General features: G+C 43.1%; 1 protein-coding gene across 1 annotated transcript in view; it reads right to left on the minus strand.

Annotated features, from left to right (window-relative positions):
* Positions 1 to 2,885: 2,885 nt before the first annotated feature.
* The window catches only part of LOC136332051 (zinc finger protein 585A-like), a 227,534-nt gene continuing 206,970 nt past the window's right edge, over positions 2,886 to 23,449 (minus strand). Inside the window, 2 exon segments of the mRNA XM_066271305.1 lie at positions 2,886 to 4,526; positions 4,528 to 6,077. Coding sequence (XP_066127402.1) covers positions 4,157 to 4,526; positions 4,528 to 6,077 — 1,920 coding nt within the window. The 3' untranslated portion in view covers positions 2,886 to 4,156.

Here is a 23,449-nt window from a genome sequence, read left to right on the forward strand (position 1 = left end):
CATGGACACACCTGTGCTTTCTGGGAGCAACACAAAAAGGGTAAGGAGGAGCAGAGGGTTGAGCATAAGAGAAGACTCCAAAGTCTTCTCATATTTACATTCCTCTGTTTGAAGCTCACTTTGATACTCCTCAGATAACAGTGCCTCCTCAAATAAAAACATTTGTACAAAAAGAAGAAGGTCCTTTACTTTTGACCCTAATTGTCAAGTAATTTATTACTCTCAACTATACTTTCCCTGAAAACTTTACTCACTGTGCACACTTGGGGAGTTCTATCACCTGACTTCAGTTTAATTTTTTCTTCCTCAGGTCCCACTTCAGATGCTACCTGCCACGGACCAGTGTGGCTAGTAGTTTTCCAGGTCCTGAGTGAGAATGGTGTGGAATGAAAAAATAAACTCAAAGAGAAAGAGGATGGGATCCAGGAGGCCTCTGCAATGCCTTTAGCTTGCAAGAGAGTCCCCACCACCAAATTGTTTTATTTATAGGGCAGAGTAAAGTCATTAGCAAATTAAAGAGATCTTTAAAACAAAGTCACATTACCAAGGCAACCCAACAATTCTGCCAAGTGCAGAAAACCCCCACCAAACACATAACATCTTAACTTCACAAAACAAAGTATAACAAGAAAACTGCCTCCAGTCTCTCCGCGGAACATGGGATAGGACAAGTGCAAACAATCCAGCCTCACAGCTAATATGGAGGTGTGGGGGAAACTTAGCCTTTAGCAACTTAATCAAGCAAATGAGGTGGGGGGTTGGGCAGACTGCCCTCCAAAATCTAAGCCACAAGGACCCTGTCAGTTTGCGATCTCCAACTTTCTATCCACAGTGCCACTGCCTGGTCAGGGCCTATTTATTCTGAGGATCTTTTTTCTTTTCTGGTATGCCTAGTTTGTAGTCAGTTGAAGTCTCTAATCACAAATAACTGGGGAGATCAACTCATCAACTCATGTTCTTCACAAGTGTCTTCCAATGCTCATTCCCATCAGTGACAAAATACTCTGATTAGTCATTTTAGCCCATTCATTCACTTTCCAAATCAATGTTTATATTTTTATGTGCTGGGGAAAAATAAGATCTTATTAACAAGTACTCTCTAGTATGACTTTCTGGGATAACTGAAATTACGACAGATTTCTCTAGGTAGCCATCGAGTTAACTGCAAACTGTTGCTCACTGTGCAGTCCAGTAAGGGAGCCACTAGGCACATATGGCCACTGGGAACAGGAAATGCGGTGTGGTGCACCTGAGAAACTGAGTTTTTATTTAGTTCCAAAAATGTAAAAAAAATTTAAATATGTATTGATTTGAGAGGAGGCAGAGAGGGAGAGAGACAGGTACATCTATCTGCTCCTGTGTGTGCCCTGACTGCTGACTGAACCAGCACCCTCTGCACTTTGGGATGATGCTCTAACCAACCAAGCTATCTGGTCAGGGCTAAAAGTGTAAAATTTAAAGAGCAAAAAAATTACCAACAAATTCTTCCTCAGCTTGGAGAGTAACACATGGGCATTTAAAAAATAACTTACTGAGTTGCTTAAAGGCCTTTAAGCAGAGGCCTTGCCCTCATACCAAATATTAAGCACCTTGAACAGGAAATTATCACAACCTTGAACCAATGACTCCATATTTGCTATGAAGCAGTTGTGTTCCCAAAATCAACTCATTGAGCATAACATCAAATGTGATGGTGTTAATAGGGGTGGGGAGCATTTCAGAGGTGATTAATTCACAAGGGTAGAGCCCTCGTACATGGGATTGCTTGTCGGGAGCCAACCCACAACTGCTGGCTGACAAGGTCACAGCAGGAGAAGACCCACAACTGCTGGCTGACAAGGTCACAGCAGGAGAAGACCCACAACTGCTGGCTGACAAGGTCACAGCAGGAGAAGACCCACAACTGCTGGCTGACAAGGTCACAGCAGGAGAAGACCCACAACTGCTGGCTGACAAGGTCACAGCAGAAGAAGACCAAAAACTGCTGATTGACAAAGTCACAGCAGAGAAGACCAATGGCTGCAGAGTGACAAAGTCACCACAAAGGATAGGCACAACGATACTCCTCCCCTTTGACTTTTTGAATTAATCTGGCCTTATATCCCCCCTTTTCTGGGTGTGTGCTATTATTTGTGGCACAGGGATAATAATACCATGCTTTCCCTGTAGATTCGTAGTGATTTCTTTGGAAATGAGACAGAGGGTGTGAGTTCCACAGAAAAGCCTGCAAGCCCCTTGAACTGGGCTCATAGACATAAGAGGCTGGCTATGATATCCCTCGTAAAGGGTTAAGTTTGTAGAATAATTCCTTCTTAATCATGTTAAAAAGAATAGATTGACTTGTGAATGGTTAGGAGGCAGTGGCTGTGCACAGAGCACCCTTCGGCCTTCACTTAACATTTTTTCCTCCCTAGCCTTTTCATGTGATAAGTAGAGAAACATTCCTTTCTTCTTTGATTTGCAAATAGTGGTATATTCTGAGAAGAATAGAGTCAGAACTTAACTAGTGTTTAAATATAATAAATAAGTAATATTTGACTAGACATTAGTATCTTAGGTAAGGTATAGTAGAATGGCCCATTGTGTCGCCTAGGGTGAGAGCGTAGTCAGCAAGATAAGAAGGTTTTACTAAGAGAATTGTCTTTTGACTAAAGGCAATTGCTAGGCTTTCTCAATGAGATGTTTTCATGAGATTTAAACATGTAGGGAAATCCATGGATTGTCTTGTGTTGCTGTTGGGCTATCTTGCAAGTGCACTCTGCATATCTTTGGATGAAAGCTATTCTTGATGTTATGTTAATTTCTTTAGAGGCAAGCCTTTTAGAATCTTGAGGAAAAGTAGGACACTGCATAAACCCAAGGCCATTTACCTGAGCAAGCGGTGGTCCATTGTTAGTCATCTGCTAAATCTCTCTCTGCCCCTTAACTCACAACAGTAGTAAAGTTAGTTAACTTTTAGAACTAATACTCTAAAAGCTTTTACTGATGTTGTTATCACTATTCAAGTTATTTTGTATTTTGAATGATTTGCTACCTGATTTGTGACTCATAGATGTAAATTAACTGTTATCCGGAAACATGAAAACATAGTGAAACAAAAGTAATAATTAACATCATGTGATTGTAACTCGGTGTGCGTGTATAAAAAGGGAGCTATACTAGCATTTGGTAGAGATGCCTGGCAGTAAATGCTAACCAGAGAATAAAGAGAAAGAAAAGAATTCGGCTCTCTCACTCCATTTTCGCTGACGCTGTCTCCTCCTGTGGGACCCCTGGATCACCGCCGGGGCTGGACCCCGGCAATTGCTGCCCTTCTTATATATATCCCAGAAAGCTGACTTGCCAATTCTCTCATGTGAGGGCAAAAAGAGAGGACTGTTTTCTAAGAATTAGAAAGCAGGCATTTGACAGACACCAATCCATTGGCATCTTTATCTGGGACTTCATAAGTTCCAGATCTGTAAGAAATAAATTTCTGCTGTTATAAGCCACCTAGGCTATGGTATTATGGTATAGCAACCAGAACAGACTAAAACACTTTTCCTTTAATGAATGTAGATGTGGACATCCTCTTACTATATTAGCTGCTGGGTACAGGTGCCAATTCGAGATAATTGAACTTGACTATGTCAGTGCTGTCTCCTGGACAGAATCAGGTACAAAGGAAGTACTTGACAAAAACTCGATATAAATGAATGAATCAAATCAACCTAAAGCTGCCATTTCTTAAGTCCCTCTTCATAATATAAACTTCTAAGAGTTGATGGTAGACATTCTAGTTTTCAATGCACACTTCACTCGGGTGCCTTGGAAAACTGAAATGCTAAAAATCCCATCAATCCAGTATAAGCCTTTCAGTAGTTTCCACTCATAGCAACATTCTAGATACAAATTATCTTTGTTTTAAAAATTCACTTCTTGACCTTCACTTAGCTTCTTTCATTCCTTTAACTGGCACAACAGACCGACTGATCTATCTCTTTGGGTTAACAACAGATTATGCCTCTGTATAAATACGTATGTTTAACCGGATGAGAGTATCTTGACTTTACAGTCTCAGCATTTATACAATTTCTTTCAAAATGTAGTTGTCAACTATAACCTGAGGTAGTAATTTTTGATAAAACTGTTGCAGAAAATGTCTCTGAGCTTTTTTCTATTGGTTTCCCGTGACATAAAAAAAGACATAATTGACCACAGAAGGTGGAACCACACTCACTGCATTCACATTTTCATCCTTTGAATATCCTCCTGTGGGCACACACCCAGCCACAGGCTGGCCCACTATGGCTACATTCCTGTTTGCTAGGAGCCCACTGATGTTTAATGCTGTCTGAGTGGCCACAGAAGGCACCTGCATAGTCACTCTGTTAATAAGGCTTTTCTCCTGCAGGACAACACTGGTCTGGGATGAGCTGGGGCAATCTAGGATAGAATTTTCCACCTTGACCGAATCACCACGTTTCTCTCTTGGGTGTATTCTTTGATGTTTCACAAGGAGAGACATGTAAGTAAAAGCTTTCCCACTCACTGCAGGTATAGGTTCTCTCTCCTGTATGAGTTCTTTGATGGACAATGAGCTTTTGCTTTGTAGTGAAGGCTTTCCCACAGTCACTGCATTCAAAGGATATCTCCCTTGTGTGAATTCTCTGATGTGCTATGAGACATGACTTCTGGATGAAGGCTTTTCCACATTCCTTGCATATATATTGCTTCTCTCCAATATGAGTGCGTTGATGTACACTCAAGTGACTTTTCATGGTGAATCCTTTCTTACATACATTGCAACTAAACAATTTCTCTGAGGCATGATTTCGCTGATGTACAGTGAGATCATGCTTCATGGTAAAGCCTTTACCACATACACTACATACATAGGGCTTCTCTCCTGTATGTGTTCGCTGATGTCTGATGAGATGAATCTTTTCTCTGTAGCCTTTCCCACATTCACTGCATATATATGGTTTCTCTCCTGTATGAGTCCGTTGATGTACAATAAGGTTGCACTTTACTGGGAAGCCTTTTCCACATTCAGTGCATACATAGGGCTTTTCTCCTGTGTGAGTTGCCTGATGCACAATGAGACGACTTTTGACAGCAAAGCCCTTCCCACATTCATTACAAATATATGGCTTTTCTAAGGTATGACTTCGCTGATGTACAGTGAGATCATGGTTCATGGTAAAGCCTTTTCCACATATACTACATACATAGGGTTTCTCTCCTGTATGTTTTCGTTGATGTCTGATGAGAAGGCTCTTCTTTGTGAAGCCTTTCCCACATTCACTACATACATAAGGTTTCTCTCCTGTATGACTACGCTCATGTAAAATAAGCCGGAACTTTTCTGGAAATCCTTTTCCACACTCACTGCATACATAGAGCTTCCCTCCTGTGTGAGTTTGCTGATGTACAATAAGACGACTCTTCACAGTGAAGCCTTTTCTGCATTCAGTGCACATAAATGGTTTCACTGAAGTGTGAGTTCGCTGATGCTGAGTGACATCACTTTTCATGCTGAAGCCTCGACCACATACACTGCATAAATAGGGCTTCTCACCTGTATGTGTTCGCTGATGTCTAGTAAGAGGAATCTTTGCTGTGAAGCATTTCCCACATTGACTACAGACATAGGGCTTCTCTCCTGTATGAGTTCGCTGATGTCTCATGAGATAGCTCTTCAAGGTAAAGCCTTTCCCACACTCAATACATGTATAAGGTTTCTCTTCTTTATGAGTTTGCTCATGATAAATGAGCCGAGACTTTCTGATGAACGCCTTGCCACATTCACTACAAGTATAAGGTTTCTCTGTCATGTTAGTTTTCTGATGTATATTGTATTGTGATGTCTTGAGGAAGGTTTTGTAATTTTCAATAAATTCACTCTGTTTCATTCCTGTGTGAATTTTCTGATGTTCAGTGAGCCTGGATTTCCGGGAGAAGGCTTTCCCACACTGACTGCATCCATAAGGTCTCTCTCCAATATGAACTCTCTGATGATCAGTGAGCTGAGCCATCTTGATGAAGGCTTTCCCACATTCAGTGCATATGTGGGCTTTCTCAACATTGTGAGTTCTCTGTTGCTGAATGACCTGGGATGTAGTGTTGATGGGTTTGGGACTGAAAGGCAATGTAATTTCAGTGTCAAATTGTTCATTCACAGTGGAAGTTCCATCTTCATTCAACTCAACAAAGTTATTTAAGGTATAGCTACTATTTTGGTTTTCAAATTTTAAATTTGATTTTAAAGGTTTTTCACATATCTCAAACATTCCATGATTTTGACCTAATAGTAAATAACTTTCCTTCTGATTAACAATCTTTGCAAACATAGCATGTTCATAGCATTGTCTCACATTTTTCTGAACACTTTGACTTTGCAAGTTACGCTGCAGAGGAACATCAACTCTCCTGAGTTCTAGGAGAGAAAAGAACAGTGAATCATTCTGTAATTCCTCATAATCTTAGTTTAAAATAAAATTGTATTTACAAATGTTTTTATGTGAAGTATTTCCTTCATATAACATTCATAACATCCCTGTGTTGTATAATAAAAAATATATTTGATCTTCATCCACATTTTTTCACAATGAGCTTGTAAAACCCTTGTGATTTCCTAAGTGATAGGAGTATTTATTGTTCTACGGTAAAAAAACAAAAACAAAAATACCTTTGAATAACAGCTGAGTTTATGCTAATGAGGTAACTTAGCACAGGGTTTCTACATAGCTTCAGAATGGACCTGGTCGCCAAAAAGACCAACCGGTAAAAAAAAAAAATTGTGCTTTCAGCCTTACCTACTGATCTCTGGGAAAGAAGGGGGGAGCCTAGAGATTAAAGTTCCATAAAAACTCCTAACCATATCTGATCAGTTTCTGGGCTAGTGAACACATCCATGTGCCCACTGGGTGGGTGATCGTAACTGCACGTGGACAGGGGCTCTTGTATTTAGGAATCCTTCAGACATTCCCCTATGTATCTATTTATCCGTATCCTTTATAAAACACCAGTGAACTGAAGTATTTTTCTGAGCACTATAAGCTGCTGTACAAAAATTAACTGAACTCAATAAGGGACTTAAGAGAACCTTCAATTCACAGCCACTTGGTCAAAAGCAAGGTGACCAACTAGACTTGATTCTGACCTCTAAAGTGAGAGCAGTCTTTTTTTTTTATTGATTTTAGAGAAAGGGAGAGAGACACATCATTTCATTAGTTCATGCATTCATTGGTTGAATCTTGTATGTGCCCTAACCAGGGATTGAAACCACAACCTTGGTGTATCAGGACAATAGTCTAATCCAGTGGTTTTCAATCATTTTACACCTGGGAATCAGTGAAAACAGAATTATTTCAGATACCACTAGGGCAAAAATCACCCTGAGCATAAATGAATTCAACTAAGATAATTGGGTTTATAATATTCATACAATACCAGGGTGGTTAACTCTTTCATAGACTAGTACAAAATTTCTAGCTGACCAGTCTGCAGACCAGTTTGAAAAATATTGCTTTAGCCAACTGAGCAACTGGGCCAGGCTAAGGGGGTAGTCTTATGTGAATGAACTGGTAACTTATAAGGTCTGACAGCAAGTCTAGGTAAATAGTGTCAGAACTGAGTTAAATTTACAGGACATCCAATTTATTAATTCTAGGTATAGTCACCTGAAGCAAAGAAATAGAGACAACTGCCATCTGTAAAACATGGGAACAGAGCCTGACCTGTGGTGGCGCAGTGGGTAAAGCGTCGACCTGGAAATGCTGAGGTCGCCAGTTTGAAACCCTGGGCTTGCCTCGTCAAGGCACATATGGGAGTTGATGCTTCCAGCTCCTCCCCCCTTCTCTCTCTCTCTCTCTCCTCTCTCTCCATCTCTGTCTCTCTTCCTCTCTCTCTCCTCTCTAAAAATGAATAAATAAAAATTTAAAAAAAACATGGGAACAGGAGGAATGAAGATGTAAGAGTTGGAAGAAATCAGAATATGCAGGAAGCGTAAAAAGTAAGTTTATACTTGTTCATATAAAAAATTATACAAGCCCTGGCCGGTTGGCTCAGTGGTAGAGCATTGACCTGGCGTGCAGGAGTCCCGGGTTCGATTCCTAGCCAGGGCACACAGGAGAAGCGCCCATCTGCTTCTCCACCCCTCCCCCTCTCCTTCCTCTCTGTCTCTCTCTTCCCCTCCAGCAGCCAAGGCTCCACTGGAGCAAAGTTGGCCCGGGCACTGAGGATGGCTCCATGGCCTCTGCCTCAGGTGCTAGAATGGCTCTGGTTGCAACAGAGCGATGCCCCAGATGGGCAGAGCATCACCCCCTGGTGGGTATGCTGGGTGGATCCCGGTCGGGCGCATGCGGTAGTTGGAAACTGCCTCCCCGTTTCCAACTTTGAAAAAATATTAAAAGAAAAAAATTATACAATATGCCTGACCTGTGGTGGCACAGTGGATAAGAAGTAAACCTGGAACACTGAGGTCACCTGATCAAAACCCCAGGCTTGCCTGGTGAAGGCACATACAAGAAGCAACTACAAATTGATGCTTCCCACTCTCCCTTTTCTCTCTCTCCTCTCTAAAATGAATAAAATCTTTTTTAAAAATTATACAATAATCGGCCCTGGTTAGCTGGCTCAGTGGTAGAGCATCAGCCCAGCATGAGGATGTCTCGGGTGTGATTCTCAGTCAGGGCACACAGGAGAAACACTCATCTGCTTCTCCCCCTCTCCCCTTCTTTCTTCTTTCCCTCTCTCCCTATCTCTCTCTTTCCTTTTTCCTCTCCTCCTTCATCCAAGTCTCGGTTAATGTGATTTGCCCCAGACACTAAGGATGGCTCTATGCCCTCCGCCTCAGACACTAAAAAAATATGGTTCCAGTTGCAATGCAACAACGGAACAATGCCCCAGATGGGCAGACCATCGTCTTCTATTGGCCTTGCCAGATGGGTCCCAGTAGGGGCGCATGTGGGCGTCTGTCTATGCCTCCCCTTCTCTCAATAAAAAGATAAAAATATAATAATCAATAAATGATACAAGAATAATCTTTGTTTCACATACTCAAAACAGTAAACTTACTTTAGCCCCACCCTGTAATTAAACAGAAGACAAGGTTCACTAACAGTATCAATGGGAGAAGCAGTTAGAGGCCAATTAAAGTGAGGGATCAAGAATTCCTCCAAAAATTATGTAGTTTGAACCACTGGGTAGATGAAATGCTCTAATAAAATGAGGAATATTACTGAAGTCCACAATGAGGGGAAAATTCTAAGTGCATTGTGACTAAAGTTTCAGATGATTATTACAAAACCAAGTACAAACATGATGAAACTGGTTGAATATAGAAACCTTAAAAAAAGGATTTATCTGAAAATAGCACTGTACTCTCCATCAACATAAACATATTCTTCAAAAAAGGACTACTAAATGAGACTGTGTTTCAAAATATGTAGGAAAAAAATGTGAAGGCACATGTACAGTTTCGAAATTCAGAAAGGCCACTGAAGGCCCTGGCCAGTTGGCTCAGCGGTAGTGCGTCGGCCTGGCGTGCAGGGGACCCGGGTTCGATTCCCGGCCAGGGCACATAGGAGAAGCGCCCATTTGCTTCTCCACCCCCCACCCCCTCCTTCCTCCCTGTCTCTCTCTTCCCCTCCCGCAGCCCAGGCTCCATTGGAGCAAAGATGGCCCGGGCGCTGGGGATGGCTCCTTGGCCTCTGCCCCAGGCGCTAGAGTGGCTCTGGTTGTGGCAGAGCGACGCCCCGAAGGGGCAGCGCATCGCCCCCTGGTGGGCAGAGCGTCGCCCCTGGTGGGCATGCCAGGTGGATCCCGGTCGGGCGCATGCGGGAGTCTGTCTGACTGTCTCTCCCTGTTTCCAGCTTCAGAAAAATACAAAAAAAAAAAAAAAAAAGAAAGGCCACTGAAGAGCACCCAGCACAGAGTACTGTGATCAGGTGCATTCGCAGAGCCAGGTGTACAGAACAAATACGTGGTGAGTACGGGTGGGAACCTTCAGCATCTGATTTCCAGGGAAGTGTAACAGACTGTGGAGGGTTATCATATTCCAACCACGTGCCATTCTTCTTCATTCTGTAGACAACGTAATCCTCCTCAATCACTAATTTGTAAATTAGACAAAAGATCCTAAAATCAAGACACCAACTAGGCACTGGCCAGTTCCCTTAGTTAGCGCATCATCCCAGACCCAAAGTAACACAGTTGCAGGTCTGGTCCCTTGTCAGGGCACCCCAAAGCAACCAATGAATGCAAAACAAAGTGGAACAAGAAATGAATGCTTCTCTCTCTCCCTTCTTCTTTCTCTCTGGCCCTGACTCATTTCTAGAAGATAACCTCTGACTCCCTGCATATTCTGCCTGACAGAAGTGTCTTTTTATGGCTGAGGTCTCAGGCCATGCCAGAAAGTTTATACAAACAATGTGATTTATGATAGACTGTATTTGTGTCTCTGAGGATTTGGACAACACTGTAACCTTTTCACTTTAGGGGCTTAGAGACACCACCTGGGTCAGCTCCTCTCATCAGCAATCCTTCACAGGTTTAATAGCAAACATTATGCTGATGGAAGAATTCAGGCTTTTTTTTTTTAATCAAGTGAGAGGCAGGGAGGTGAAGAGAAAGACTCTCACATGCTCCCCAACTAGGATCCACCCAGCAACTCCAATCTGGGGCTGATGTTCTGCCCATCTGGGGCTGCTGCTCTGTTGCTCAGCAATCAAGCTATTCTAGCGTCTGAGGCAAGACCTTGGAGCCATCCTCAGCACCTGGGGCCAACTTGCTCATACAGGACATGGCAGCTGGAGGGGAAGAAGAGGGGAAGAAGTAAGAAGCAGATGGTCGCTTCTCCAGTGTGCCCTCACCAGGAATCAAACCTGGGACTTCTATAAACCAGCCGACACTCTACCACTAAGCAGATTGGCCAGGGCGTGAAAAGTTTGTTAAAAAAAAATGAACATTCATTATCTGTTTCCATGGGATAGGATTCCAAGCATACTCTCAATGGGTTCTTTTCATTTCTTTTTTGTTTTTGATTTCTTTCTGATTTTATTTCTGCATTTTTAGAGAGGGAGAAGAGAGAGAAAGAAAGAAAAGGGTAGGAGCAGGAAGCATTAACTCTCAATGGATTCTTTTCAAAAAGACTCAAGAGTGCAAAGATATCAGCCAAGGCCCTGGCCGGTTGGCTCAGCGGTAGAGCATCGGCCTAGCGTGCGGAGGACCCGGGTTCGATTCCCGGCCAGGGCACATAGGAGAAGCGCCTATTTGCTTCTCCACCCCTCCGCCGCGCTTTCCTCTCTGTCTCTCTCTTCCCCTTCCGCAGCCAAGGCTCCAATGGAGCAAAGATGGCCCGGGTGCTGGGGATGGCTCTGTGGCCTCTGCCTCAGGTGCTAGAGTGGCTCTGGTCGCAACATGGCAACGCCCAGGATGGGCAGAGCATCGCCCCCTGGTGGGCAGAGCGTCGCCCCTGGTGGGCGTGCCAGGTGGATCCCGGTCGGGCGCATGCGGGAGTCTGTCTGACTGTCTCTCCCTGTTTCCAGCTTCAGAAAAAATGAAAAAAAAAATAAAAATAAGATATCAGCCAAGCCTATGATCTCATCTGGCGCTAAGGACCTTCCCCCTCCTCCTTTCTTTTTTTTTGGCAGGAGACAGAGAGAGAAAGACAGGCAGACAGGAAGGGAGAGAGATGAGAAGCATCAACCCATAGTTATGGCACCGTAGTTGTTCATTGATTGCTTTCGCATATGTGCCTTGACCAGGGGGCTACAGCAGATCGAGTGACCCCTTGCTCATGCCAGCAACTCTGGGTTCAAGCCAGCAACCTATGAGCTCAAGCAAGCAACCATGAGGTCATGTCTATGAGTCCATGCTCAAGCCAGTCACCTTGGGGTTTCGAAACTGGGTCCTCAGCATACAAGGTTGACGCTCTATCCACTGCACCACTGCCTGGTCGGGCGGGAACTTTTCTAAGCTTAGTGTATCTTGGAATATTTCAGTTCCTATGGTTGGAGATTGAGGCCCTCCGCAACCAGAGTCAGCATGCTGTCCTGATAGGTAACCCTCTATAGGACATCACAATTTCTTTTAAGGATAATAGAACACCTCTGCTATTTCTGCTTCATTCTTTTTAATTTTTATTTATTTATTTTCAGCAAGGGAGAGAGAGTCAGAGACAGACAGGAAAGGAGAGAAAAGCATCCACTTGTATTGATAGTTGTAGCACTTTAGCTGTTCACCAATTGGCTTCTCATATGTGCCTTGACCAGGGGACTCCAGCTGAGCCAATGACCCCTTGCTTAAGCCAGTGACCTTTGGGCTCAAGGCAGTGACCATGGGTCATGTCTATAATCCCATGCTTAAGCCAGCAACCGCACATTCAAGCTGGTGAGCCCATGCTCAAGCCAGAGACCTTGAGGTTTCAAACCTGGGTCCTCAGTGTCCCAGGCTGATGCTCTATCCACTGTGCTACTGCCTGGTCAGGCTATTTTTGCTTCTTGTCTCTTAACTTTAGACAATTTGAAAAGGCTTCCCTGATTAGGTCAGGCAATTTAGCACTTTCCATGAGACTACTAGATTCTTTCCTATGCACCTTTAGTCTTTCATAATTTTAATCTGTATTGTTTTACTGTCACAAAGTGTAACTATAACACAGTATGCTTCTGCCTTAATAATGTCTATCTTCTACATCATTGGCAAAGCGGTCCATTTTAAAAATTAGTTAAATGACACTCCTCTACTCAAAGTCCTTACTGGTTTCTCAATTCATTTGGAACGAAATAAAGGTCTTAAATTTCAACAGGCACTGTGTGACCTGCATTGCAGAATTTCCAGCTACCACCCCATTGTCCTATCTCCAGTCATTTTCCCTCTTGCTCATTATGCAATACCCAGACAAGCTTCCTACAAGTTCCTCACTCCAGATTTAGCTCTTTGAACTTTCCACAGCCTCACAATCGGAAAATTCCAAAAAGCTGGTTCATATCCCTCATCTATGTGCTCGAAGGCACCTGTCAAAGAGCCATTCCAGCTTGACCTGTGGTAGTGCAGTGAATAGAGCGTTGACCAGGAGCAATGATGTCACTGGTTTAAAACCCTGGACTTCTCCAGTCAAGGCACATATGACAATCAATGAACAACTAAAGTGAAGAAACTATGTGTTAATATTTGTCGCTGCTGGCCAAATGGCTCAGTAGATAGAGTACCGGCCTAGCATATGGACATCCCAGGTTTGATTCCCAGTCAAGGCAGAGAGGAGAAGCAAGTATCTACTTCCCTCCCCTTCCCTCCCTCTTCTCCTCTAGCAGCCAGTGGCTTGATTGGTTCAAGTGTCGCCCCAGGCACTGAGGATAGCTCCTTGGTCCAAGCATCAGCCTCAGGCACTAAAAATAGCTTAGATGAGTCTAGCATTGGTCCTAGCCAGGGGCTGCTGGGTTGAACCCGGTTAGGACACATGCAGGAGTCTATCTCCCCTCCTCCCATGAAAAAAATATATACCTCTTATTCCCCAGCACTGTAAAATCAATAAAAATAACTTCAAACAAAGAAAGAAAAAGAAAAAGAGCCATTCCACCTTCTATAAGCACATTTCTGTGAACACACACTGTCCCATTGGCTGCATTAATTTTCTTTACCACAAATTTTACCCTAATGTAAATGTTAATTATTGGTTATGTAGTACTTCTACCGAGAATAAAAGTAATGTAAAGAGTCAGGAAAACGTTGTTTTCTTTTTTGTACTGCTGCTAGCTTAAAAAATATTAGGGCATCAAAATGCAAGTTTAAAAAATTAAAATGGGCCTTAGCCACTTGGCTCACTGGTAGAGCATCAGCCCGGTGTGTGGATGCCCTGGGTTTGATTCCTAGTCAGGGCACACAAGAGAAGTGACCATCTGCTTCTGCTCGCCTTCCTTCTTCTCTCTCTCCCCCTCCTGCAGCCCTGGCTCAATTGGTTTGAGCACATTGCCCCGGGCGCTGAGGATGGCTCCCTGGAGCCTCCTCTGCCTCAGCCGTTAAAAATATCTTGGTTGCAAGCATGATCCCAGATGATCAGAGAGCATCAGCCCCAGATGGGAGTTGATGGGTGGGTCCCATTGGGGTGCATGCAGGAGTCTATCTCCCCTCCTCTTATTTTGAAAGAAAGAAGAAATAAATAAAACAATCACATCAATTAAAGGAGGCAATCACAAGTACAGAACACATCAAGGAGTGTTTAGGAAGAGAACAGAAACTCTATTCAAAAGGATGGCATAGGCCTGACCTGTGGTGGCGCAGTGGATAAAACGTCGACCTGGAAGTGCTGAGGTCACCGGTTCAAAACCCTGGGCTTGCCTGGTCAAGGCACATATGGTAGTTGATGCTTCCTGCTCCTCCCCCCTTCTCTTTCTCTCTCCTTTCTAAAATGAATAAAAAGTTAAAAAAAAAAAAAAAAAGGATGGCATAGCCTGACCTGTGGTGGCGCAGTGGGATAAAGTGTGGACCTGGAACACTGAGGTTGCCGGTTCGAAACCTTGGGCTTCCCTGGTCAAGGCACATATGGGAGTTGATGCTTCCTGCTCCTCCCCCTTCTCTCTCTCTCTGTCTCTCTCACTCCTCTCTCTCTAAAAAATCAATAAATAAAATATTAAAAAAAAAAAAAAAAAAAGGATGGCATAACACAAAGATCACTGAAACGGAAACTGCAATTTCATATGACAAGAAACGCAGTTACCTGGGACTACGTGTCATGAGAACATGATGAAAAAGTAATCTATTTTATTCTAAGATATTTTCATTTATTGATTTCAGAGAGAAAAGGAGACAGAGAGACAGAAACACGGATCTCTTTCTATATATGCTCTGATCAGGGATTGAAGGAGCAACCTTTGTACATTGGGATGATGTAACCAACCAAGATATCCAGCCAGGGCTCAATTTTATTTTCATATTCTAACAATAAATACGTGAAAAATGCAACCAAGAAAACAATTCCATTTTTTAAAATAAAAAATGTGTATCAGCCTGACCTGTGGTGGCGCAGTGGATAAAGCGTCAACCTGGAAACGCTGAGGTTACTGGTTCAAAACCCTGGGCTTGCCTGGTCAAGGCACATATGGAAGTTGATGCTTCCAGCTCCTCCCCCTTCTCTCTCTCTCTCTCTCTCTCTCTCTCTCTCTCTCTCTTTCTCTCTCCCCCCATCTCTATAATGAGAAAATAAAATCTTTAAAAATTAAAAAAAAAAAAGGAAAAAAAATGTGTATCAGCCTGACTGTGTAGTGGCAAAGTGGATAGAGCCTAGGACAGGAATGCCAAGGACCCAGGTTCGAAACATTGCAGTTGCCAGCTTGAGTGCGGACTCACTAGCTTGAGCGCAGGGTCGCTGCCTTGAGCAAGGGGTCACTTGCTCTGCTGTAGCCCCCGGTCAAGGCACATGTGAGAAAGAAATCAATGAACAACTCAAGTGCCACAACGAACAACTGATGCTTCTCATCTCTCTCCCTTCCTGTCCTGTCTGTCCCTCTCTCCATCTCTCTGTCACAAAAAAATGTATATCATACCAGAAATAAACTGAGGAAAGTAAAACTTTTACTCTAAAACTTGCAAAATGTTTTTATTAAATATATATACAGTATATTCTAATTTATCTTATGGATTTCACAGAGAAGAAGAAAGAGAGAGAGAAACATTGGTCTGTTTCTATATGTGCACTGACCATGAATCAAACCAGCAACCTTTAAGTATCAGGACAATGCTCTAACTAACCAAACTATCCAACTTGGGCTGCAAAATGTTTCTGGAAATTAAAGGCTGAATTATATAAAAAGATATTCAATAATCCTGGATCGCAATTTTTAATATGGTTAAAATGATATTACTATCTAACTGAGATGCAAATTTAATGTAATCCCTATGAATATCCCAGCTGTTTTTGTGTTTTGGGATTTTTTTTTGCAGAAATTAACAAGCTGATTTTAAATTTTAAATGGAAAAAAAAAGATGCACAAGTCAAAATCATTTTGGAAGAGAATAGAGTTGGAGGAATTACTCTTTCAATTTTGAAACTTATTAGAAAGCTATAGGAATCAAGACCACAATGAAAATATGTACATAAAAATGTTTCAGCCCTGACCGGTTGGCTCAGTGGTAGAGTGTCGGCCTGGTGTGCAGAAGTCCCGGGTTCGATTCCCGGCCAGGGCACACAGGAGAAGCACCCATCTGCTTCTCCACCCCTCCCCCTCTCCTTCTTCTCTGTCTCTCTCTTCCCCTCCCGCAGCGAGGCTCCATTGGAGCAAAGATGGCCCGGGCGCTGGGGATGGCTCCTTGGCCTCTGCCCCAGGCGCTGGAGTGGCTCTGGTTGCAGCATAGCGATGCTCTGGAGGGGCAGAGCATTGCCCCCTGGTGGGCAGAGCGTTGCCCCTGGTGGGCGTGCCGGGTGGATCCCGATCGGGCGCATGCAGGAGTCTGTCTGACTGTCTCTCCCAGTTTCCGGCTTCAGAAAAATACAAAAAAAAAAAAAGTTTCAAAAATGACTGTGGTGATAGTTGCACAACTGTATCAATATACTAATAACCACTGAATTATAAAATTTAAATATGTAAATTATATGATATGTGAATTAAATCTAAATAATACCATTAAAAATAGAATATGGACCCTGGCCAGTTAAGTCAGTAGACAGAGTGTCAGCCTGGCGTATGAACGTCCCAGGTTTGATCCCCAGTCAGGGCACACAACAGAAGCAACAATCTGCTTCTTTCCCTTTCCCTCTCCCCCTTTCTTCCCTCTTTCCCTCTCGTAGCCAGTGGCTTGATTGGTTGGAGCACAGGGGGGACACCGAGGACAGCTCGGTTGGAGCGCATCAGCCACGTGCAGTAGAAATAGCTGGTACTCCGCATCAGCCACGTGCAGTAGAAATAGCTGGTACTCCGCATCAGCCACGTGCAGTAGAAATAGCTGGTACTCGAGCATCGGGCCCAAACGGGTTGCCAAGTGGATCCCAGTAGGGGCGCATGCGGGAGTCTGTCTACCTCCCTCCTCTCACTTAAAAAAAAAAAAAGAATAAAACTATTTCATAAACAGTTCTGTGCAGACTGGCACTTTCTTGATAACACTATGATCTCAGTTTAAGGTAACTCCAAGTAAAATAACATCAAAGATTAAATTTGAAATAAAAAACCTAAAAAGTAAGTCACTTGAAGCAGATATGTTATGACTTATTTTGGGATTCAACTCACGTAGCATTTTAAGAACTATTCCTGTTCATCAAATGAAACAGCAGAGACATTTAAGAAGAAAGTGCAGCATGTAGAGAACATCCCAAGAGAAACCAGAATGAACAGAATATAAAATGCCTAATGCAGAAAAAGAGGCTAAATTTTAAAAAAGAATGGAGGGAAGGTGATTCCTGCTTTCACACACAGAATGGGAAGTCCGAGGCCCGCTGCCATGGTGACAAGGAAAGACAGATGAGAGACACATTAAACAATATTGAAAAAGAAGTCAACTTAAAAGTCAATTTCACAGACTAGAGAGGTTAACACATGAGAAGAGATGAATCATTTACGTGTGACTAGAACTGAGCACTGGGGTGAGCAGAAAAAGAATGCACTGCGAAATCATGTTATCATGGGGATGCAGCATCCAAGGTGAGGATGGATGTTACAGACAGAAAACACTATTTCCAGACAGAGGACTAAGGCCCAGTAAGTAATAAGTAAAAAGTGAGGGATTCAAAGTTCTGTCTTTCCAGAGAAGCCTGAAAAGTGGGATTTCATGGCAAGAGAGGTAGAAAAACAGGTAGACACACTGTGGCCGTGGATGAAGAACAGGAAGAACTGAGAATGCGGGGAAGAAGAAAAGTACCCAAACCAAACAAGTTGTAGATAAACTAAACAGGGGTCATAGCTCAGAAGAGGAAAGTGTATGTTTTTCTCTAAACTTCTAGAAAGGAAAAGGTTCTCATATGTGGAGGGACAGTTTGGTTTCCTCACTCACTGTCACGGCTCTGACGCCTTCTCTGACTAGACTAAGAATCCCGACCCCCACCTTGCTGGTTCTCACCCACTCACCCGGACAGACTAGACAGCAGCATTCTTCCCCTCGCTCCAGCTTGGAGAGCACGTCTGGTTTGCTGGCGTGACACCCTGCTCGTGAAAAATGACAGAGAACTTAAGACATATATATTAAATTGGGCTGGGGTCTTCATACAGGGAGAATGTTACATTTTAGGGAATAAACAGGTTCAATATCTGTTAACAAAAGAACTTTTATCTCAGGAGATGGGACATTACACCCTCTTGTCTGATGTAAGAGAAGGATCTGAGAATCTACCATTTCAGAGAACTGTAGTTATTGTAGAGTTAAGCAGCTGAGAAAAAAAAAGCCACTGATAGTGAACTCTGAATGCCACAGGGGAGCTGTCCTCACCCACTGACACCAGGTGACTGTAGTTCTCCAACATCACGTTCCAGTAAAGGTCCCTCTGATCGGGGTCCAGGAGCTGCCACTCCTCCCGAGTGAAGTCCACGGCCACATCGTGAAATGTCAGGCATTGCTGTAACAACACCATGTGGTTTAATGGTGTGATGTGCTTAGACGATATCAGAGAAAAGTTAGCTTTTCTCCACATTTTCATTTATACGCTGCATCTATCTAGCTAATAAAGTTTTAGTTTAATAGTTTAATAATTACATGCCCAGTAAAATACTATTTTGTAATTGTGCCTTTAGTCATCCATGCACTCATCCAATTAGAAGTTTCTATAATTTGAAGAGGTTAAATATTCTTGTTAACCTAGAAACATAACATTCATGTATTTGAGAGACAAAAGATATACACGTGTGTGTATACTTCTCAGATCATTGTAGGTAGTTTTTGACAGGCTTTCCTACAAAATCCATTAGTGAGGAAAGGAAAGAATAAAGCAAACTGAAAGTCACCTGAGCCTGGAGCATTTCCTTCTGTTCTCTGAAAGAGCTGGCAATGGAGAGACAGTCTTGGTGTGTTCTGGGTCTGCTATAGGTTCCTCTTCAGTCAGCTGTGTCCCTGGAAATGCTGACACCCAACACTGCAACTTCTTCCTACTTCACATGATGCTACTGCTCCTGCTGTCAACATAAGTAACTTCCAATCCTGTAGAGAATTTTAATGAGAGTACTGAGCCAAACTCATGAAAACTGCCAAAAAGAAAAACAGCAATGAATTGACAAAGTGCTCTAGAGAATTGCAGTTTTGCACCATACTTTATACATTAAAATCAAAGGAGAAGGCATACAGGGGTCACATGAAATCTATTGGTGATAGATTAGGGAGGCAGGAGAATACAAAGCAGGAAAATCTCTAGAATTGGGTAAATAATAAAGTTAATAGATACATACTTCTTTTACATAGATGAAAACAGAATAATTAACAATTTACCAGGCAGTGGCGTAGTTGATAGAACATTGATTTAGGATGTAGAGGATCCAGGTTCAAAACCCCGAGGTTGCTGGCTTGAGCGCAGGCTCAACAGCTTAACTGCGGGGCCACCGGCTTGAGTGTGGGATCATAGACGTGACCCCATGGTCACTGGTTTGAGCCCAAATGTTGCTGACTTGAAGACCAAGGTCGTTAGCTTAAACAAGGGGTAACTGGTTCAGCTGTGACCAGTCAAGGCCCAGATGAGAAAACAATCAATGAATAACGAAAGTGCCGTAACAAGTTGATGTTTTTCATCTCTCTCCCTTTTTATCTTGGCCTGTGTGTGTGTGTGTCTCTCTCTCTTTTAAAAAACAAACAAGAAAAGAAAAACAAAATTAACCATTAACATAATAAACAAAAATGAGGGGCTCTCTTGCCTGACAAGGCGGTGTTGCAGTGAATAGAGCGTGGAACTGGGATGCAGAGGTCCCAGGTTCGAGACCCTGAGGTTGCCAGCTTGAGCATGGGCTCATCTGGTTTGAGCAAAAGCTCACCAGCTTGGACCCAAGGTTGCTGGCTCGAGCAAGGGGTTACTCGGTCTGCTGAAGGCCCGCGGTCAAGGCACATGTGAGAAAGCAATCAATGAAATAAGCTGTCGCAACATGCAATGAAAAACTAATGATTGATGCTTCTCATCTCTCCGTTCCTGTCTGTCTGTCCCTGTCTATCCCTCTCTCTGACTCTCTCTCTCCCTGTTAAAAAAAAAAAAAGTCTCCCCATAACTCTGGCTGTAAAAACCAAAAATAAATAAATAAAAAATAAGGGGCTCTTTGGTCTCTTGCACTTGTGGGGGATTGTGTCTGAAGGGGCTGGAAAAAAATAACCTGACATTCTAAAGGTTATGTTATCCTTGAAGCAAAAACACAATGCACAGACTAACAACTTAAGGCTGACCTTTGTCAAGGCTGGAAGATACCAGCCTAGGACAGGGCTACTTGCCATGACTCTGTTCGTTACAAAATTTTAATATCAGACCACCCCATGCAGTTACTTTTGGCCGGTGACTTTGAAAGGCTCACTGAGGTTGTCAGGTTTAGTATGTGAACATTTTTTCATCCACACTGGGGAGTAAGAACCTGTGGATTGAAGGGGAAACTCAATCAGCAGTGCACTTACTTTGGGACCCAATAACATAGTGTTCCTGATGACAATGCTCACAGAATCACTGGTGTGCCTTTACTTGGTCTTCTGGAAGTATTGTTTTTATTTTTCTATTTATTCATTTTAGAGGGAGGGGGTAGAGAAAGAAGGGGGTAGGAGCAGGAAGCATCAACTCCCATATGTGCCTTGACCAGGCAAACTGAAGGCTTTGAACCCGCAACCTCAGCATTAGGTTGAGGCTTTATCCACTGCATCACCACAAGTCAGGCTTTTTTTTTTTTTTAAAGATTCTTTTTTTTTAACAGAGACAGAAAGAGAGTCAGAGAGAGGGATAGACGGACAGACAGAGAGAGCGGAGACATGAGAAGCATCAATCATTAGTTTTTCGTTGAGACACCTTAGTTGTTCATTTATTGCTTTCTCATATGTGCCTTGACCACGGGCCTTCAGCAGACCGAGTAACCCCTTGCTCAAGCCAGCGACCTTGGGTCCAAGCTGGTGAGCTTTTGCTCAAACCAGATGAGCCCGTGCTCAAGCTGGCAACCTTGGGATCTCGAACCTGGGTCTTTCACATCCCAGTCCGACATTCTATCCACTGTGCCACCACCTGGTCAGGCTTTTTCATTTTTTAAACGACTTTATTTATTGACTTTATATAGAAAGGAAGGGGGAAGGCGAGAAGTATCAACTCATAGCTGCTTCACTTTCGTTATTTATTGATTGCTTGTCCTATGTGCCTTAAGTAGGCAAGCTCAGGGTTTGGAATCAGTGAGTGACCTAGGCGTTCCAGGTCAATGCTCTATCCACTGTGCCACCACAGGTCAGGATGGAAGTATTAATTTTTCAGGCCAATAAAACCTTAGGTTCTAAATGTGGTGAGGTATTTCTTATTCACTGCAGTGAAAGGGGAGTGACTGAGAAGAAAGATGAGAGAAATAACATTTTAGGGGTAGAATTATTCCTTCTTCTCTTCTAATTTGATTGGCTGGTCCAATGGCTAAATTGAGGTAACACAGATTAATTGGGAAGAAAATCAAAAAGTTTAATAACATGTATACTTCTGATATACAGTACATGGAAGTTACTCAGAAAAATGAAGTAACTAGTAAAATTGGCAGATGCCATCACTTGAAATAACATCTTCACCTACAGTCTAAAGATATTGGGGGTGGAGAGTAAGTTATGGAAGGTTACCAGGAAAAGCACAGTAAACAGACTTGAGGTTGTTATAGAGCTATAGGTCCTGCTTCCTCCATTGATAGCTAAGATGGGCTTGGTACAGTGAGGGAGACACCCCTGCAGATGCGACCGACCTTACAAATGTAAAAGTACTTCACAGGGGGTCACTTGTACTAGCTCTCTACATACAGCTGGCTAGAACTGCACCCTATACCTAAGCTCATTTTCTAATAATGCAATCACTAGCAATGGGAATGCCACCCTAGTTATCTAAGCGAGACCAGGACTTAACTATTATATGGCTTATGGATCACCTTTCCAGCGGGATGGATATTAAATATAGCAGAGCCTGATCTATGGTGGCATAATGAATAGCCTGTCCACCTAGAGCGCTGAGGTCACTAGTTCTAAACTTCCAAGCTTGCAGCAAGGGTCAAGGTATGTAAGTGAAGCAACTACAATGAGTTGATGCTTCTTTCTCCTTTCCCCTCCTTCCCTCTCTCTAAAAATCAATAAATAAAATCTTAAGATAAGTAAACAAATAAATAAATGTAATGGAGTTTCTGTTAGCGAGAAAAGGGTATGAATGAATGCCGGCAGCTAAACAACACTGCCCGCTGCTATATATTAAGGGGGGAGTGCAGGTGTCGGTAAATATTTTCTGAAAGAAGACAAACATTTTAGACTTTGCAGATTAAATTATGTGCCACAAAGACCCAATTCTGCCTTTTGCAGGGCAATGGTGCCACAAAGGGCACATGACACACAGGCGTTGCTCCTTTAGTCCCTGGGTCAGTCGTTAGTCAGCTGCAGGATTAAAGATTAAAAAACACATGGACTCGAACAGGCACTCTGAGCCAGAATAAATTGTAACACTAACCAAACACCAGGGGTCCTGGGGCATCCAGAGCTTCCCCCTCACCATCCTCTCTGATAAGAAGATCCAGACACTGATCACTTTATTATTCATCAGAACCCAGGCCTGACCCGCGCTGGCCCAGTATCGCCAAGTCCACATTCCATCCTGTATGGTCAGTATTCACAGCTGCCATCAATGCTGCCTGGCCAACACAGGTGCAGGTTTGATTTGGACCGATCGTAATAAAACAGTTGAGCCAAAAACTGGTGTTCCACTGTCCTTTATTCTAGACCAGGGGTCCCCAAACTACGGCCCGCAGGCCGCATGTGGCCCCCTGAGGCCATTTATCCGGCCCCGCGGAAGGGGCACCTCTTTCATTGGTGGTCAGTGAGTGAGAGGAGCATAGTTCCCATTGAAATACTGGTCAGTTTGTTGATTTAAATTTACTTGTTCTTTATTTTAAATATTATATTTGTTCCCTTTTTTTTACTTTAAAATAAGATATGTGCAGTGTGCATAGGGATTTGTTCATAGTTTTTTTTATAGTCCGGCCCTCCAATGGTCTGAGGGACAGTGAACTGGCCCCTGTGTAAAAAGTTTGGGGACCCCTGTTCTAGACTCACACCCGGCAGGTGAGAAATACACACAGTTGGTAATACTTCCTGTAAAGCCAGTAGCCACAGCCACCCATCACAGCCTTCTGGTCCCTGCAGGTTCATATTTGATTCGGATAGAGGATAATGAAGCAATGGAGCCAAGAACTGGTGAGCCATTACCTTTAATCCTAACTCACACCAGGCCAGCGAGAAAATACAGCGGGAAAACACTTCCCTTTCCATTCAGGGCTCTCAAAGCCACTGACTTATCCGAGTTTCCTAGAATCAA

Source organism: Saccopteryx bilineata, chromosome 3 (assembly GCF_036850765.1).
Source record: "Saccopteryx bilineata isolate mSacBil1 chromosome 3, mSacBil1_pri_phased_curated, whole genome shotgun sequence".
Taxonomy (NCBI): Eukaryota; Metazoa; Chordata; class Mammalia; order Chiroptera; family Emballonuridae; genus Saccopteryx; species Saccopteryx bilineata.